This window comes from Symphalangus syndactylus, chromosome 16, assembly GCF_028878055.3.
Source record: "Symphalangus syndactylus isolate Jambi chromosome 16, NHGRI_mSymSyn1-v2.1_pri, whole genome shotgun sequence".
NCBI lineage: Eukaryota > Metazoa > Chordata > Mammalia > Primates > Hylobatidae > Symphalangus > Symphalangus syndactylus.
Genome location: NC_072438.2, coordinates 49155499 through 49175048, shown reverse-complemented (window position 1 = coordinate 49175048; position 19550 = coordinate 49155499). Strand labels below are relative to the sequence as shown.

The following is a 19550-nucleotide window of genomic DNA, read 5'->3' as shown; positions in this document are numbered from 1 at the left end:
GCCCCAGACTCAAGTGATCCTCCTACCTCAGGCTCCTAAGTAGCTGGGACCACAGATGCATGCCGTCACACCCAGCTAAGTTTTTGTATTTTCAGTAGAGATGGGGTTTTATCATGTTGCCCAGGCTGGTCTCAAACTCCTGAGCTCAAGGGATCCACCTGCCTCAGCCTCCTAAAGGGCTGGGATTACAGGCATGAGCCGCCCACCCAAAAAATTTTTTACCTTTATTTTTCTACATGTTTTTGAGACATATCCATGTCACTATATGTAGAACAAATTTATTTTTTGTTTGTTTGAGAAGGTAGAGTCTTGCTCTGTTGCCCAGGCCTGGAGTGCAGCCTGATCTTAGCTCACTGCAGCTTCGACCTCCAAGGCTCAAGCTGTCCTCTCACATCAGCCTCCTGAGTAGCTGGGAAAACAGGCCTGCGCCACTACTCCCAGCTAATTTTTAAACTTTTTTTTTTTTTTTTTTTTTTAGACACAGGGTCTGCCTTTGTTGCCCAGGCTGGTCTCAAACTCCTGGGCTCAAGTGATCCTCCCACCTAGACTTCCCAAAGTGCAGTGATTACAGGCGTGAGCCACTGCGCCTAGCCAAGTTTGTTTATTCTTATCACTGCTTGTTATTACACTAATGCATATATATCATTTTATTTATCTCTTCTCATAGGGATACCACAGAGGTTTTCTCCAAATCTTTGCTACCATGAAAAGTACTGCAATGTATATCCTCTGTATGCCCCCAGGCAAGAGTTTTTCTAGGAGAAAACTCTTACATGGGGAGAGAGAAAGAGAGGGGGGTGGGTATGGGATTGCTTGGCTGTGGGGTATATGTAATTCTTTCCCATCAGAATTGCCACATTGTTCCAAAACAACTCTACTAGTGTGCCATCCCAGATCCATGGAATAGAGTTGCTGTTTCCCTACCTTAATAACAATGCATAGTATTACTGAATTTATAACTTGGCCAATTTGATGGTTGTGAAATGACACCTTGTTGTTTTGATTTTAATTTCTCTGATTACTAGAGAGGTTGAGCATCTCACAGGAGTATTTACCTTTCTCAGTTTCTGCTTTTGAAATTTATTCATTCACTTACTCATTCAGCAAGTGTTTTTTGAGTGCTCCCTGTGTGCCAGTAACCTTAATAAGTACTAGAAATAGAGTGGTGAACAATGGGAAAAAAATAATCCCAGCCTTCACATCATAGCTATTGTTCAATAACATCAGTAAGTACACACACAAATATTCAAAAGACAATAATTGCTGCTGTGTGTATGTTTGTGTATGTGTGAATGGTAATAATTGATATATATCAAACAGACATATATAAAATTAGTGGTAATATTGCTGTGAAGAAAAGTAGTATGTTGAAGAGGGGAAAGGGATACTGAAATTTCTGTTGGGTTTCTTCTCTTTTTTCCTGCTTGTATATGAGAACTCTTTGTGTATTCTGGACATTGGTTTTTTTTGTTGTTGATTATTGGTGTAGCGTCTTCTAGGCTGGCTCCATTCTTCATTTTGCCTGTGATACCCTTCCTTAAACAGAAATCATTGGCTTTGACATAGTCAAACTCCACTAATTTTTTCCTTTTATGGTTTGCGCTTTTTGGATATAAAGGACTTCCCACTCCTGCATTTTCTTCTGTTAACTTTTTTTTTTTTTAATCTCACTCTGTGGCCCAGGCTGGAGTGCGACAGACGGTGCGATCTCAGCTGACTGCAACCTCTGCCTCCCAGGTTCAAGCAGTTCTTCTGCCTCAGCCTCCTGAGTAGCTGGGATTACAGGCATCCACCACCACGCATGGCTAATTTTTGTATTTTTAGTAGAGACGGGGTTTTTCACCATATTGGCCAGGCTGGTCTCAAACTCCTGACCTGAAGAGATCCTCCCGCCTCAGCCTCAGCCTCCCAAAGTGCTGGGATTACAGGCATGACCCACTGCACCCTGCCTCTTCTGTTAACTTTACAGCTTTAGTTTTTTCATGTAGGTCTTTTACACATATGGAGTTTATTTTTGTATATGCTAGGAAGGAGGGGGGATCCTTTGTTATTTGTGCATCATGAGCAAATTCTTTTAATAGCGTTTACTAAACAATCCACTCTTTCTCCCTCTGCTAGTATGCCCTGTGCTGTAGCGCTCAGGAGCTGAGGCCAGACTTTTCCAGAGCCTAGACTCTACCTCTTAGTGGCCGAACAACAGATTACTTCTCTGGTTTTAGTATTTTAATCTTTTTTTTGAGATGGAGTCTCACTCTGTCGCCCAGGCTGGAGTCCAATGGTGCGATCTCAGCTCACTGCAACCTCTGCCTCCAGGGTTCAAGTGATTCTCCTGCCTCACCCTCCCAAGTAGCTGGGATCACAGGCGCCTGCCACCACACCCAGCTAACTTTTGTATTTTCAGTAGAGACCTGTATTTTACCAGGTTGGCCAGGCTGGTCTCAAACTCCTGACCTCAGGTGATCCACCCACCTCGGCCTCCCAAATCTCTGGGATTACAGGCATGAGCCACCCCGCCCGGCCCTGGTTTTTTAATCTTTTTTTTTTTTTTTTTTTTTTTTGAGACAGAGTCTCGCTCTGTTGCCCAGGCAGGAGTGCAGTGGCGCAATCTCGGCTCACTGCAAGCTCCGCCTCCCGGGTTCAAATAGAGATGGAAATTGTTCTTCTCATAGAATTATGAAGAATACATGAGCTAATACATGGCACCTATTATTAAAATGTTTGTTGCTCTTATATATTCTAATTGAATATTAAGATTCCTCTCTGACCGTTATGGCCTTTTCTGTGTCCTGAATTTTTTTTTTTTGTCTGATATTTAATTTGCTAACCTAGCTTTCCTTTGTTTCATTATGTGTCTTGTCTTTTGTTTTTTCTCCAAATCCTTATGTTCAATCCTTCTGTATAATATAGTGGTTAACAATGCTGTGTCTGTCCAGCCTGAGCAGCAAAGTAAGACCTTGAGTCTCAAAAAAAAATTAAAAATTAGCCAGGTGTGGTAGCATACACCTATGGTCCTGAGACAGGAGGATCACTTGAGCCCAGGAGGTCAAGGCTACAATGAGCCATGTTGGCACCACTGCAGTCCAGCCTGGCAACGGAGTGAGACCTTGTTCCAAAAAATAAAAGAATGCTGTGTCTGAATCCACACTGCTTGGGATTGAATCCTAGCTTCACCACTTGCCATTTTACCTTAAACCTTAATAAATATTGTTTGTGCCCTGGATTCCTCATTTGTAAAATGGTGACAATAATAACTTATGGCATTGTTCTGAGAATTCAATGTGTTAGGTGCAAATAAACATTATATTAACTGTTATTATAATTGTTGCTATATTAGACCTCATTTCTTCCCATTTATTTTGGTTTCCATCTATTATGATTTTGTTTCTTTTTTTTTTCTCCCCTAACTTTCACTCTCTAGATCAGATTTTCCTATGCTGGTTTGAAACTTTTATACTCTATTCTGTGAGGGACCCTTTTCCCTATTGTTTCTAACAGGCATTAATGTCCCTTTGGAGGAACAGCAAAAGCTAGGTCCTAATTAGGTAAATTTGGAGGCAGGGCCCAATCTCAGTTTATTAAATCCCTATTTCCCCCTAGTGCCTTTACCTGAGCTCTCCTGTTGTTAGAGGCAGCCGCACTCTGATGGAATTCCCCGTGTGAGGTGGCATTCGGGGGTCTGTCAGCACAGCCATATTATTGGCACCTGTCCCTGCCTGGCTGTGTGCCTTCAGGTTGACCAGAAAGATCTGGCTTTCCTGTTCCAAGGCATGCATAGGAATGCTTTCCGCAGTTTTAGCTTTAGGGCACTGAGGATGTACTCCTGGAATTGGAGTGTTTTGTTTTTTAAGCATGTTATTTTGGGTTTGATTTCATGAGCTCCAAACCTAAGCCAAACTCTACAGTTGCAATGAGAGAGGCTCCATCCAGCCCAGTCTCACCCCACTCTTGCTGGTCAGCTCAAACAGGGCGCCATGGGCAGGGAACAATGCAGCCAGAAAGCTTGCCCATCTGTGTGTTCTTCCATTATCCCTCACATACCACTCTTTTCCTCCATGCCGCTTAGCTTCTCCCAAGTATTCAACACTTCCTATCGCCCCAAAGGTTTCTCTTGGATTTTTAGTTGATAATTATGACCCTGAAATTTACTGGCCTCCTTTTTTAACTCCTGACATCTTCAGAGTTGTATTTTAGTTTCTGTCAGTAGTCTGTGCTACCAATTGTTCCATCTTCCACTAGGTATTTTTAAGGTGAGAGAAGGTTCCTTGGAGAAACTTACCCACACAGCATAGGAAGGTCATGAGGCAGAGAAGAGCAAGCTGATTTTCTTCCAACCTAAACAAGCTCTGGGCTGTGCATGATGGCTCACACCTGTAATCCTAGCACTTTGGGAGGCTGAGATGGAAGGATTGCTTGAGGCCAGGAGTTCGAGACCAGCCTAGGCAACATAGCGAGACTCCATCTCTACAAAAAAAAAAAAAAAAAAATACAAAAATTAGCCAGACATAGTGGTGTACATTTTTAGTCCCAGCTACTCAGGAGGCTGAGAGAGGAGGGTCACTTGAGCCCAAGAGGTTGAGGCTACAGTGAGCCAAGATTGTAGCACTGCATTCTAGAGCAAGACCTCATCTCAAAAAATTATCAATTTAATTAAATAAAAAAAAAACTCTGTCCCTTCCTTACCTCCCCAGAGTCATAGGAAAAGCGATCACAGGGCCTGTGTGCTCCAGTCGGACACTGGGAATGGGCAGAGAATGAAGGCCACTCTGAGAGCAAGGTCACAACAAGGTGGAGCTGAAAGGGGAAGCACTCTAGGCCTTCCTGAATAGAAGTGCTTCCCAGTTGAGAGCACACCAGTCCCATTGGCAAGGCTCCCTAAACAGAGAGGTGGCATGGCCTTGTTCCATGCAGGAAAAATGTCTGTCTCTTCAGAGCAGGTGTACAGAGAGGGACTAATATCATATAGGCTGTCAATATTTAACTCCCAAGACAGTAGCTCAATAAAAGTCCTAAATTAATAACTCTTAGGGGCAGAAGAAAGGTCCTGAGATCTACTTTCTTCTACTTACGTTCTTCCACAGAGATTTAATCGCATACTAAAGGATCGCTAAATACTTGAGTAAATACTTGAATGAATGACACCTGAAGGCACATTCCCAACTCTGCACTCTTTTTCCAAGTCCAGTTTCAACTTTTCAGTCAGCATGCTTAAATGAGTCCACTAGGGTATCCTACTACTCTCTGAATTTCTGAGTATCTAGAACTTCCCCGATATTTTCCACTGTCAATATTCTTCTTGCCTTTTCTATTTATGTTTAGACCCTCATTCTCCCAGTCACCCACATTTGAAACCTCAGAGTCATTTTTGAAACCATGTTTATTTGGAGCCCTCTGTGTTTTTATTTTCATTTTCATTGTCCTTTTCCTAGATCATATTCAGATATATATGAAACATACGTTGGGCAATCCAAATTAATGTTTTTAGGAACTGCCTCAACCATGCTCTTTTTTGTATCAAAAACTTTTAATATCTCTTGTTGCTTAGAGCTAGCTGTGACATTACAAGTTTGTTACTGTGACATGCAGAGGCATGCTGTCAGCTGGCCCTAATTCCTTCTGGATATACCCACTTTTCCATGAAGAGGTAAATGTTTCCTTCTCTACCTAATAATTTTTTACCTGTCTTCCCTACACATAGAAGAAAGCCTGGAGAATCCAATGTCCTTTACATAGTTACGTTTATACTCTAGGTACAAACCTGATTAAACAGATTTTGCTTCTTAACAGTGAATAGTCAAAAATGAATGAGAATGGCAGTGTTACTTTCTCTTTCTTTTTTTTTTTTTTTTTTTTGAGACAGAGTCTCGCACTGTCACCTGAGCTGGAGTGCGATGGCGCCATCTCGGCTCACTGCAACCTCCATCTCCCGGGTTCACACGATTCTCCTGGCTTACCCTCCCGAGTAGCTGGGATTATAGGCGCACATCACCACACACAGCTAATTTTTTTTTGTATTTTTAGTAGAGACAGGTATGTTGGCCAGACTGGTCTTGAACTCCTGACCTCGTGATCTGCCCACCTTGGCTTCCCAAAGTGCTGGGATTACAGGCGTGAGCCACTGCTCTCGGCCAAATTTCTCTTTCTTACAACATTTCCATTTATTTGGTTCCACTACCTTTTTTTTTTTTTTTTTTTTTACTGTGAATATACTTTAGCCATTTTTGTTTACAATTGGAACTCTGGGAATTCAAAATTAACATCCTTGCCCGTGAGCTTCTTATAGACATCAGAAAAAGTTTCAGCCTTTCATTGCATGTTGTTCTCCTATGCTTTGTCCAAATGAACCTTTATGAGCCGGCTGCCATCCAGTTTCACACAGATTCTCTTGCCCACAATTTCACTTGGGAAGATCAAGTCCTCAAGAATTGTGTCATGTACGGCTCCTGGGATGTTTTGCTTATTTTTTTGTATGGCTTTTTCAAGCTGGCTTAGGCAGAATTCTCCTCTGAGCAATAAAGACAGCGTGCTTCCCACTGAACTTTTTCTCCAATTCACATACTAGCCAGAGTTGGATTTTCTGGAAAGATTTCAGTTGAGGAACAGGAACAAAGATTGTGATAACTTTCTGGCCACCACCAACTTAGGCTCTTTGGCTGCTGTAATACTCAGCTTCCTGAGCTGAGCCTTGAGGTCCGAGTTTATCTCCAGCTCCAGAAGAGCCTGGAAGATGCCGGACTCTAAGTCATTTGGCATCTCGCTGTTGGGCTTCACAGTCTTGGTGCTTCAACTGAACATGGCCTTCTCCTTGCTAAGCAGCAGCTTAGGAAGAGCTTGCTACCATTTTTAAATCTGCCTTGTGCTGAGTACAGTGCTAGGTTCAACATAACTAGATGATATTTTCTGAAGAGAAAATGAACAGCAATATTGTAGATAAACTAAGCTTTCTGGTGTGAACACCATAATAAATATCTTTACCTGGCGGAGTTTTCTTTTTAGTGCCTTTCATAGGTCTATTTGCTAATTAGCGCACACGTGCACATACATGCATAATCAAATACACACCATCAATAGAAACGGTCCCTATTTAAACTGCTTATCTGAATCATTGAAGCAGAAGGCAGTACATTTACCTATAACCACGTAAATTCTACAAAAGAGAAGTTTTAGATCTAAAATGCATTGCAGAAAGGAAATCTTTTTTAAATTTGCTTTCCTTTTTTGTCCTGTGGAAAGGCTATCTGTATTTTATTTCTGTAGACTCAGCCCCTATATTATAAGGTCTCCTGAATGCCTATGACTGCACAATATATCAACAGATGTTGGTTTTGGAGGCTAGGAGAGCTCTCACTCATCAGTCATTTGAATAGCACAGTTTCTTACCTAGAAGTGGTTGAATGTTTCATTATGTACCAGATTGCTAAGTATCATTTTTAAGACTTGCTGTGTAAGCTGCTGTTTTCATTCCAATAGCAAGTTGATGGTGAGCTTCTAGAGGAGTTAACAATATTTTGTAGCTGTTGTACATCAGGTTTTTTTTTTTTTTTTGCTGTATCTTAATTTTTTCTCAATGTAAAATTTTATAAATGAACCTGCCAAATTTTAGTTCAGAAGGATTCAAGTAAGATCTTCTGGTTTTCACTTTTCTCTCCTTTTGTAATTTCTTTAAATAGTCAACAAAATATGAGTCAGTTGGAAATACACTGATATTCACAGGAGAAATCTTAGGAAGTTTGTTGCAAAGAAAAGCACAGCAGATCCCCTCACTAATGATTCTGACCTCTAAACAGGCACCTGGAACAGACCTCAAATTTAAAGTTTGAGGAAGTTAAAGAAATTTAGTAAATACTGGGCTTGGTCTCTATATAAAACACTTCAGGAGAACTAGAAAATACTATATTATATCCTTCCTAAAAAGTTTTCTAGATTTACCTTCTAAAGGCAACTTTATAGTAATTTTTAAGTTTCCAGTATAAGTCTTTGAGATCATATTATATTATCAGTATAATTTTGTGTATATGTAAGAATTTTTTAGGTTATTAATCCCCAAACACAATCCAGTAGGATAAATTATTGTATTCCTTTTGGCTACCTATAAAAAATTCCTTAAATTATCCTTTATTATACATCTATATATATGTACATATAATCTTCATATTTCGTTTAGAAAGGTGATTCATTTAGCTAATCCCATTAAAAGACTGCAAAACAAGCTTCATATAAGATGGACCACCTATATATTTCTTAGCTTAAATGGTAAAAATTTCCAGTGCTCTGATCTCATGTTCACAGGGCAGTGAGAGTTACTGCATAGCAAATAAGAAAAATAATGAATAACATGTGCAGAAACTACAGCCAAAATAATAACTGAAAAGCATATTGCACTCAGTGCATGTCTAGGTTGTATCAGAAAGGACCACCCTCTGTTTGTGGAGCCACAGGGAAGAGAAAGGGACGTTTACAGTACACATTGGATACGTAGTCTTTTTCCATGGAATCTCTTCTACCAAAGAAGAAAAAGCAACAGTGGAACAGAAGAGAACTGTGAATAATTTAAATCCTTCGTGCAGACCCACAAATGGTTAAAATAAAACCATCTCAGGGAAGAAAACAGTGCCTTTATGATGTTTCAGAATTATACGTTGAGTCACTATTGTCATTTGTTTAGGTTTTAGACATTCTCAGCCATGGATATGTGATTTTTTGATAGGCATAGGAAGAATTAAGTTGTTGTGTGGTAAGGTAGTTCTAGACTCATATTGAAATTGTATGAACCTAGAAGCAAGTGTACCGACATCAAGAAAGTAAATAAACTCTGAGTAGAGTAATCTTTTAAGAGGTGGAGACACAGCAGTAGAAAATAATATATTCTGGAGAATTTTGAATGTGAAGTTAAAATTTATTATGTGCTATTTCTGTTACCTGAAGTGAATTCTCCTCTCCTTTCCAAGGCGAAGTCAAATTCTAACTTATCAAGGGAGGCCTCTTAAAGCTCATGTTGATTTCTGAAATTATCAAAGAGGGGCAATCATATCAGAAAGCTTTATGTTACATTCATTTTTAATGTCTTATAATTTTGTTTTGCTATGTTGTCACCCCCTTGTAGCACGGAACCATTTTTTAAATGGATGCTGTAAAAACAGTGGATCTTTTTTACTGACTTCAGCTTGACAAACCTGAATCCCTTTCAGCCACATTCCTTCCCTGCAGCCTTCTGCCAGGTACTCACAGCACACTGTGCTCACACCCAGAGGCTCTTGGGTGTGTACATGCTCTTCGGCTTCCATGAATTGACTTGGTGCTTTGTAAGTGGGGCTTGTTCCCTAGTACGTTTATTCCTGTTGTACTTCTTGAAATAATCATTTAATTAAATATCTCATAACTCATTCAAATAACTGAGTAAAAATTATTGCTGGTAAATCCAGGTATAATGCTCCAGAAAGACTTTTTGAGTTGCTAAAAAATATTGCTGTCGAATTTTGGAGTAAACTATAAACTGGGGTAAAAGGAATCGGTACATTCTGGTCTCCATTTTAGTGAGGCAAACCATCGACTATGCCTGAGTGAGATTTCTGCTACAAAAACATGCAGAGTTTCAAACAGCAGACCCCTATGCAAAGTAAGGTTCTTTGCCCTGCATCACAGTTTGTACATTTATATTTTGAGTTAAATATTTTAAGAATGTATATTTTATTTTTTATGAATCTCCACTTAAATCTGACATCTTTGTTTAGCAACCAACTGATATTTCAGATTCATCAGAAAAGAAGGCTTCCATTATGTCTTTTGTTTTAATTTTTTATTTCTGTAGGTTTTGGGGGAAGAGGTAGTATTTGGTTACATGAATAAGTTCTTCAATGGTGATTTGTGAGATGTTGTGTACCCATCACCCGAGCAGTATACACCATACCCAATTTGTAGTCCCCCTCCCACCCTTTCCCCTGAGTCCCCAAAGTCCATTGTATCATTCTTAGGCCTTTTCATCCTCACAGCTTAACTCCCTCATATGAATAAGAACGTACGATGTTTGTCCATTCCTGAGTTATTTCACTTACAGCAATAATCTTCAGTTCCATCCAGGTTGCTGTGAATGCCATTCATTCATTCCTTTTATGATTGAGTAGTATTCCATCTCATTCATATGTGTATGTGTGTATATATAAAATATATATGTATAAAATATGTATATAAAATATATACACACACATACATATATATACATATATATACACACATACCACAGTTTCTTTATCCACTTGTTGATTGATGGGCATTTGGGCTGGTCTCATATTTTTGCAATTGCAAATTGTGCTGCTATAAACATGCATGTCCCAGTAGCTTTTTTGTATAATGACTTATTTTCCTCTCGGTAGATACCCTATAATGGGATTGCTGGATCAAATGGTAGTTTTACTTTTAGTTCTTTAAGGAATCTCCACACTGTTTTCCATAGTGGTTGTACTAGTTTACATTCCCACCAGCGGTGTAGAAGTGTTCCCTGATCACCGTATCCACACCAACATCTATTCTTTTTTGATTTTTTTATTATGGCCATTCTTGCAGGAGTAAGGTGGTATTGCATTGTGGTTTTGATTTGCATTTCTAAAGAGCTTCTGCACAGCAAAAGGATCAGTCAGCAGAGTAAACAGACAACCCATAGAGTGGAAGAAAATCTTCACAATCTGTATATCCAACAAAGAACAAATATCCAGAGTCTACAAGGAACTCAAACAAATTAGCAAGAGAAAAAACAATCCCATCAAAAAATGGGCTAAGGACATGAATAAACAATTCTCAAGATATACAGATGGCCAACAAACATACGGAAAAATGCTTGACATCACTAATGGTCAGGGAAATCCATTATGTCTTCGATCTTATTCCAAGAGGGTCATCCACTTTTTTTTTTTTTTTTTCCCTGAGATGGAGTCCCGCTCTGTCACCCAGGCTGGAGTGCAGTGGTGCCATCTCGGCTCACTGCAGCCTCCACCTCCCGGGTTCAAGCAATTCTCCTGACTCAGCCACCTGAGTAGCTGGGACTACAGGCGCGTGCACCTATGCCCAGCTAATTTTTTGTATTTTTATTTGAGATTGGATTTTACCATGTTGCCCAGGCTGGTCTCGATCTCCTGACCTCATGATACGCCCACCTCAGCCTCCCAAAGTGCTGGGATTACAGGCGTGAGCCACCACGCCCAGCCAGTCATCCACTTTTAAAGCTTGGTAATGGAAGCAGATGCTCTGGCTAGTAGCAGCTGCAGTGTACTTTTGAAATGTCTCTCACTATATCATTATCTTTTTTTCTTAAATGGGCATTATTGCTAAGGGCAATCCTACTCTTTGTTTTTAACACCTGATTTAACCATACAGAATTGAATGAAAATCCTCAGCCAATTTTAATTTGGGTGTTGAAAATTACAGTATCAAGCAGAGAAAGCAGTGGTTGGTTGTGATCACCACGAAGAAAACTAAATTTAATCCAACTCTTTTCTGATGCTTTTTAAAAAATCACTAATATCAGCTCACCTTGCAGAGATTTCTCCTTTATTACAGGTTTAGTTTATGGAAAAAGTACCACTGTTTCCTAGTTCCGTTGAACCCTTGGTGTGACTTCATAATGTATTCGTACTGTTAGACTATTAAAGAGAATTTGATAAAGCTTTCAAATGCTTCTCTCTATTCATGCCCATTTCCCATTCTAGATCATTTATTGGTGAGCATTCCTTTTTGACATTTACTAAATGTCATCTATAGTCCATGTTTAAACATTGGCCTAGAGCCAGTGGACTTACCAGTTTATATTAGCCTGGTAAGAAAAATTAAATAAAATGTGAAAATGAAATGAAAATTGCTTTGAAGAAAAATGAAACTAACAGTGAAATAGCCTGCTAATGGCTCGATAGGCATTCATTTCCATGCTGAGTTCACAGTTGTGTCATTTTGTACTATTGCCAGGCTGTAAAAGGAAATCCAAAGAAAAAATTAAAAATAGCTTTTTCATATAGCAACCGTTTATTGAGTATCTATTTTGGATCAGGCACTAAAAATACAAAGAAGAGGAGACCAATTGACTCTACAGGCAATTCACAGTCTAATGCATGATTCTCAGACTTGAAATAAAAACCAGAGCTGCTCTGGCTGAAGCAGTTCATAAGGGCAGTGGGGCCTCCTGAAGGCACGTATCTGTGCAGAGTATCTACCACTAAAGATTTTTCCTATGGAATGATCAGGAAAATGGACAAAGATGTATCGATCCTCTCAAAGTAATGATCTTCATTTTTAAATAGAATAGTAAATGATTTTTCAGATGTTTTAGCAGATATTTATTATTAGACATCTATGCCACATAACCTTGATAAATAATTTAGCTCTGAGATGTTTTTCTTGTACAAACACTGTGTACATTAGTTGTTTCTTACTATCTAATTATTAGCTTCACTGTTTGTTAGACCAATTTATTGTGTAGTTTTCCTGTCTTTCTCTATAGTTTCCAATACAGTGTAGACAGTGTATTATGCATTCTGTCTTTGAACCCTTCTGTCCTTGTCCTAGTGTGTATTTCCTTTTTTTTTTTTTTTTTTTTTTTGAGACAGAGTCTTGCTCTGTCGCCCAGGCTGGAGTGCAGTGGTGCAATCTTGGCTCACTGCAAGCTCCGCCTCCCGGGTTCACGCCATTCTCCTGCCTCAGCCTCCCAAGTAGCTGGGACTACAGGTGCCCACGACCACGCCTGGCTAATTTTTTGTATTTTTAGTAGAGACGGGGTTTCACCATGTTGGCCAGGATGGTCTCGATCTCCTGACCTCAGGATCCACCTGCCTCGGCCTCCCAAAGTGCTGGGATTACAGGCATGAGCCACCGTGCCTGGCCTTTCCTAGTGTTTATTTCTTAAATGACTTTAGAAAGTCTGTGAAAAGTAACTCCAAATCTAATACCAAATATGATTTTAATAGAGATACTGGTGTTTTCTGTTCCTGGTCCACGTTGGTATAAGAGGTTGCTTGATTTCTACTTGACCCTTAGTGGCTTTGGAAGAAAATGAAGCCCATGAACTATAATCAGATACTTGGCATTTACCATGGTGTCTGAGGATTAATTTAAGTAGAGTTTTAAGCATATAGTACATTATCTAAGATCAGATTGCAGAAGCTCAAAACTTTTACTTTCCACCTACTATGTAGGATTTAGTTAGTGTTTGGCAGCATTTATGACATTGTTTTTAATTTGTAAGTGAAGAATTAGAAATTCTGATGTTTGTTAGGAAGTAAAGGCATTCTGGCAGGCTAGTGTTTAACAAAGCATTCTCTCTTCTCGCTGTCACCTAGGGGTTTGCCTCTGAGGCTTGTTTTTATTTATTTTAATTTTCCTTAATACAGTAATCAGGTTAACAGATGAGTAAACATTTGCAAACCTAAAACTTTATCATAAGGTTTCTTCAGAGAACTATTCATTTAGGTCTTTTGCATCTTTTATCCTTCAACACAATGGCACTTCAAAATTCCTTTTTTCAGAAAACAGTAATTGATAATGTGTTTCAATTTCAGGGTTTCTCCTCTTCAAAAATCTGAAGTTGTTGAGATGGTTAAGAAACAAGTCAAAGTCGTAACGCTTGCAATCGGTGACGGAGCAAATGACGTCAGCATGATACAGACAGCGCACGTTGGTGTTGGTATCAGTGGCAATGAAGGCCTGCAGGCAGCTAATTCCTCTGACTACTCCATAGCTCAGGTAAAGCGTCATTTCTGCAAAACACATCATTCCTCTCGGTCAACTGATGCTTTGGAAAGGAAAATACTAATTTTTTCCCACTCTCGTTTTAGTTCAAATATTTGAAGAATTTACTGATGATTCATGGTGCCTGGAACTATAACAGAGTCTCCAAGTGCATCTTATACTGCTTCTACAAGAATATAGTGCTCTATATTATCGAGGTAATAGCAGGTTAAATTTTAAATCCTTGTCATTTGCATACATATTTAAAGAAATTTTCTTTATGAAGATGTTTTCTCGTGGTTTTAATTAATATTTTATTTGCCAACTTTTTATAAATCCTAAATGTATTAAAATAAAAAGGTGGCCTGTAATCCCAGCACTCTGGGAGGCCGAGATAGGCGGATCACTTGAGGTCAGGAGTTCGAGACCAGCCTAGCCCACATGGTGAAACCTCGTCTCTACTAAAAATACAAAAATTAGCCAGGCGTGGTAGCAGGCACCTGTAATTCCAGCTACTAGGAGGCTAAGGCAGAAGAATCACTTGAACCCAGGAGGTGGAGGTTGTGGCAAGCTGAGATTGTGCCACTGTCCTCCAGCCTGAGCAACAGAGTGAGTCTCCACCTCAAAAAAAAAAAAAAAAAAAAAGTTTGTCAGCTATGGAGAATTACGTTTAAATTCTAGCTAAAAATGTTATGTTGCTTTGATAAGAAGTGTTGAATTAGAGTTGCTAATGAGATAATAATGTATTTAATTTAAAAAATACATTATTACTAATGTATAAAAGCCTATAAACTTGACTGCATTTTTAATAAAGCTCAAAAACATACAAAAGAAAGCAGTACACCATGGAGGGATAATACACATGTAGAAAACCTATTTTTTAAAAAAAGTGAGGGAATGAGAAACATCAAACTGAAGCTAGCACTTCTGATTCTGGGAGGAGACAAAGAAGTGCAATCAGGAAGAACATGCAGGTAGCTTTGCTAGTATTGTTGCCTTGTTGTTCCTATTATGTTTCAAAACTTAGATCTTTGTTACATACAAGGATCCCTCTCTATCCAGATCTGTTTTTGTTTCTGTGTTTGGTGAGTAGCAAGAGTTCAGATGATGAAAAATTTGTCTAAAAATTATCAGAATATTTAGTTTCTGTGTCTGGATAGTAAGGGATTTCTATGATCCGTTTTATATGTCAAACATAACATCATTTTAAAAATGAAAACCTGAGTCAGGAATACCATTTTTAAAAGGATGCATTTTGTTCTGTGAGCAATTTTATAGCACCTACTGAGCCCAGGCACAAGGCTTAGTCCAACAACTACAAAGTAAATCAAGCATGGTTCCTGTCCTCCAGGGGCTTGCTGTATTACTCTGGTCCCACACTGTGGATAAAGACATACCCAAGACTGGGCAATTTACAAAAGGAAGAGGTTTAATGGACTTACATTTCCACATGGCTGGGGAGGCCTCACAATCATGGAGGAAGGCAAGGAGGAGCAAGTCACATCTTACATGGATGGCAGTGGACAAAGAGAGCTTGTGCAGGGGAACTCCTCTTTATAAAACCATCAGATCTCAAGATGGTTATTCACTATCACGAGAACATCACAGGAAAGACTTGCCCCCATGATTCAATTACCTCCCACTGGGTCCCTCCCACAACACATGGGAATTCAAGATGAGATTTGAGCCAAACCATATCATTCCGCCCCTGGCCCCTCCCAAATCTCATGTCTTCACATTTCCAAACCAATCATTCCTTCCCAACAATACCCTAAAGTCTTAACTCATTTCGGCATTAGTTCAGAAGTCCACAGTCTAAAGTGTCATTCAAGACAAGGCAAGTCCCTTCCGCCTATGAGCCTGTAAAATCATAAGCAAGTTAGTTACTTCCTAGATACAATGGATGTACAGGCAATGGGTAAATACAGCCACTCCAAGTGAGAGAAATTGGCCAAAATAAAGGAGCCACAGGCCCCAGGCAAGTCCAAAATCCAGCAGGGCAGTAAAACCTTAAAGCTCCAAAATGATCTCCTTTGACTGCATGTCTCACATCCAGGTCAAGCCTGCAAGAGGTGGGGTCCCATGGTCTTGGGCCGCTCTGCCCCGTGGCTTTACAGGATAGAGCCTCTCTCCCAGCTGTCTTCACAGGCCACCGTCAGGTGCACGATGCAGTCAGTGGATCTACCGTTCTGAGGTCTGGAGGACAGTGGCCCTCTTCTCACAGCTCCACTAGGCAGTGCCCCAGTGGGAACTCTGTGTGGGGCTCTGACTCCACATTTTCCTTCTCCACTGCCCTAACAGTGGTTCTCCATGAGAGCCCTGCCACTGCAGCAAACTTATGCCTGGGCATCCAGGCATTTCCATACATCTTCAGAAATCTAGGCAGAGGTTCCCAAACCCCAGTTCTTGACTTTTGTGCACTCTCAGGCTCAACACCACATGGAAGCTGCCAAGGCTTGGGGCTTGCACCCTGTGAAGCCACTGCCCGAGCTCTACGTTGGCCCCTTTCTGCGACGTCTGGAGTGACTGGGATGCAGAGCACCAAGTCTCTTGGCTGCACACAGCACGAGTACCCTCGGCCTGGCCCAGAAAACCAATTTTTCCTCCTAGGCCCCTAGGCCTGTGATGGAAGGGGCTGCCATGAAAACTCTGACATGCCCTGGAGACATTTTCCCCATTGTCTTAAGGATTAACATTTGGCTCCTCATTACTTATGCAAATTTCTGCAGCCTGCTTCCATTTCTCCTCAGAAAATGAGATTTTTCTTTTCTATTGCATTGTCAGGCTGCAAATTTTTTGAACTTTTATGCTCTGCTTCCCTTACAAAACTGAATGCCTTTAACAGCACCCAAGTCACCTCTTGAATGCTTTGCTGCTTAGAAACTTCTTCCACCAGATACTCTAAATCATCTCTCTCAAGTTCAAAGTTCCACAGATCTCTAGGGAAGGGGCAAAATGCTGCCAGTCTCTTTGCTAAAACATACCAAGAGTCGCCTTTGCTCCAGTTCCCAACAAGTTCTTCATCTCCATCTGAAACCACCTCAGCCTGGATTTTATTGTCCATAGCATTATCAGCATTTTGGTCAAAGCCATTCAACAAGTCTCTAGGGAGTTCCAAACTTTCGCACATTTTCTTGTCTTTTTATGAGCCCTCCAAACTGTTCCAACCTCTGCCTGTTACCCAGTTCCAAAGTCACCTCCATGTTTTTGGGTATCTTTTCAGCAGCACCCCACTCTACTGGGACCAATTTATTATATTAGTCTGTTCTCACGCTGCTGATGAAGACATATCCAAGACTGGGCAATTTACAAAAGAAAGAGGTTTAATGGACTTACAGTTCCACATGGCTGGGGATGCCTCACAGTCATGACAGAAGGCAAGGAGGAGCAAGTCACGTCTTACATGGGTGGCAGCAGGCAAAGCAAGAGAACTTGTGCAGGGGAACTCCCCTTTTCAAAACCATCAGATCTCTTGAGACTTATTCACTATCACAAGAACAGCATTGGAAAGACTTGCCCCCATGATTCAATTACCTCCCACCAGTCCCTCCCACAACACATGGGAATTCAAGATGAGATTTGGCTGGGGACACACCCAAACCATATCACTTGCCAACAGAAATACAATGCAAGCCACATTAGCGAAAAGCAAAAAAAAAAAAAAAAAAAAAAGAAAAAATTGATCTCAGTATATTTTATCTAGCTCAGTGTATTCAAAAGATTATCACTGTCACCTGTAATCACTAAAAAATTACTAATGAGACATTTTACATCCTTCATCCTAAGTTTTCAAAACTTGGAGTATATTTTACATTTATACCACATCTCAATTTGGACTAATCACATTTAAGTGTTCAAGAGCACATGTGGCCAGTGGCTACCATGCTGGGCAGCACAGCAATGGTAGATAAATAAGTGAACTGAACAGTTAATCAAGGCATGATAAATATGTTATTTGCCTTTTTAAAAAAGTGGCCTTTTTATTGTCAGAAGCTATATTTGTAATAATTCTAGGTGTTATCAGTTTCATGTTCCTGTTGGAGCTCTGCAGATCATGACAATGGCCTTCCCATTGTTAAGAAAACCTCATTCTCCCACTCCTGTCAAGGACCCACCACACCCTCATAAATCTGCTGAGGGTTCCCTTACAGATAGATGTTTGTTCCTGCCACTTTACCAGTTTAATCTGTTGACTGTTTCTACACGTCTGTCAAAAAAGATACAGCCAGGCCAGGTGCATTGGCTTACGCCTATAATCCCAGCACTTTGGGAGGCCGAGGCGGGCAGATCACAAGGTCAGGAGATCGAGACCAGCCTGGCCAACATGGTGAAACCCCGTCCCTACTAAAAATGCAAAAAATTAGCCGGGCATGGTGGCAGTCACCTGTAATCCCAACTACTCAGGAGGCTGAGGCAGGAGACTCGTTTGAACCAAGGAGGCAGAGGTTGCAGTGAGCCAAGACCACGCCACTGTACTCCAGCCTGGGCAACAGAGCAAGACTCCATCTCAAAAAAAAAAAAAAAAAAAAAAAAGATCCAGCCATTTGCTATATGGAAATCATATTCTATCCTTTACTCTGAGAAGTAACAGTATAAACAAAGTATGTTGACACTTTCGTTGGGGGCTGATGTATATTTGCTTCACCTGTTCTTTGTGCCTCTGTCAGAGTGCTTATCTCCTTGTTAAATGTTGACTGAGCATAGTTCTTATGAGTCAGGCTAGTAAAATTGAAACTTAGTTTTGAAGTGTACAGGCAGTTTTGTGTAATGGTCACTAAAAAGGTTACAAACTATTAGATAAAATAACCTAATACGGGCCAGGCACAGTGGCTCACGCCTGTAATCCTAGCACTTTTGGGAGGCTGAGGCGGGTGGATCACGAGGTCAGGAGATCGAGACCATCCTGGCTAACACGGTGAGAACCTGTCTCTACTAAAAATACAAAAAATTAGCCAGGCGTGGTGGCAGGCACCTGTAGTCCCAGTTACTTGGGAGGCTAAGGCAGAATGGCGTGAACCCGGGAGGCAGAGCTTGCAGTGAGCAGAGACCACACGCCATTGTACTCCAGCCTGGGCGACGGAGCGAGACTCTCTCAAAAAAAATAAATAAAAATAACCTAATACGTGGAAGTATAACCAAGATACTTAAATGAACTTACTCATTCATTACTGCTAGATTTGGTCTGGAATAGTCTGTGTTTTGAAACAAAATGGACTTCTAAAATAGTTTATGAGATCCAAAAAAATATTCTTTGTTGTTTATATAAATGTGTAGTTCTTTTCTAAAGTAATTATTTTTCTATTCTCAATCCCTTCTATATATCTAGCTTTCCTATTTATATGTTCTTCTCATTCCAGAACACTGACATTCAAACAAGTGTCAGTTTATACAGTCTGTTTACATAGATTTATCAAGACACCAGGAATTTAAAGCCACTGCCAGCAATAAATCTGCTTATAAAAAGTTAATTTTATAAAATAAGAATGCTCAACGTATCGCTTTTTAAATCTAAATTGACAGTGAAGTAGACAAAATTTATATACTAATGAGAAAATAAAAACATTAAACTCAAATGAAAACAATCTTCCTGCCCTGTTTCAAACCCATAATTATGTGATTTGTGGTTGATTAACCCTAAACTTCACTTGCCTTTGTTTAAAACCTCTTCATGAGATATTTGACACTGATCAAATTCTTTACACATTGAAAAGGAATTGAGTTCTAAACTTTACTGGAAATCTCATTTTTATTTTTCTCAACAGTTTGTGGAAATATATTTTGAATATGATTCAACTGTCTTGGAAATGACCTTTTAAATCAATTCCCAGATACCCAACTTTTGCCAG

The 19550-nt window shown here is 40.0% G+C and overlaps 1 protein-coding gene and 1 pseudogene across 5 annotated transcripts in view; one reads left to right on the top strand and one right to left on the bottom strand.

Moving 5' to 3' along the window:
* The window catches only part of ATP8A1 (ATPase phospholipid transporting 8A1), a 252547-nt gene that overhangs the window by 182168 nt on the left and 50829 nt on the right, over window positions 1–19550 (top strand). For all 5 annotated transcript variants that reach the window (XM_055246260.2, XM_055246258.2, XM_055246261.1 and 2 more), the window contains 2 exons: window positions 13536–13719; window positions 13812–13922. In XM_055246260.2, coding sequence (XP_055102235.1) covers window positions 13536–13719; window positions 13812–13922 — 295 coding nt within the window. The remainder of the gene's footprint in view (window positions 1–13535; window positions 13720–13811; window positions 13923–19550) is intronic.
* Window positions 6086–6792, bottom strand: LOC129464825 (small ribosomal subunit protein eS7-like; annotated as a pseudogene).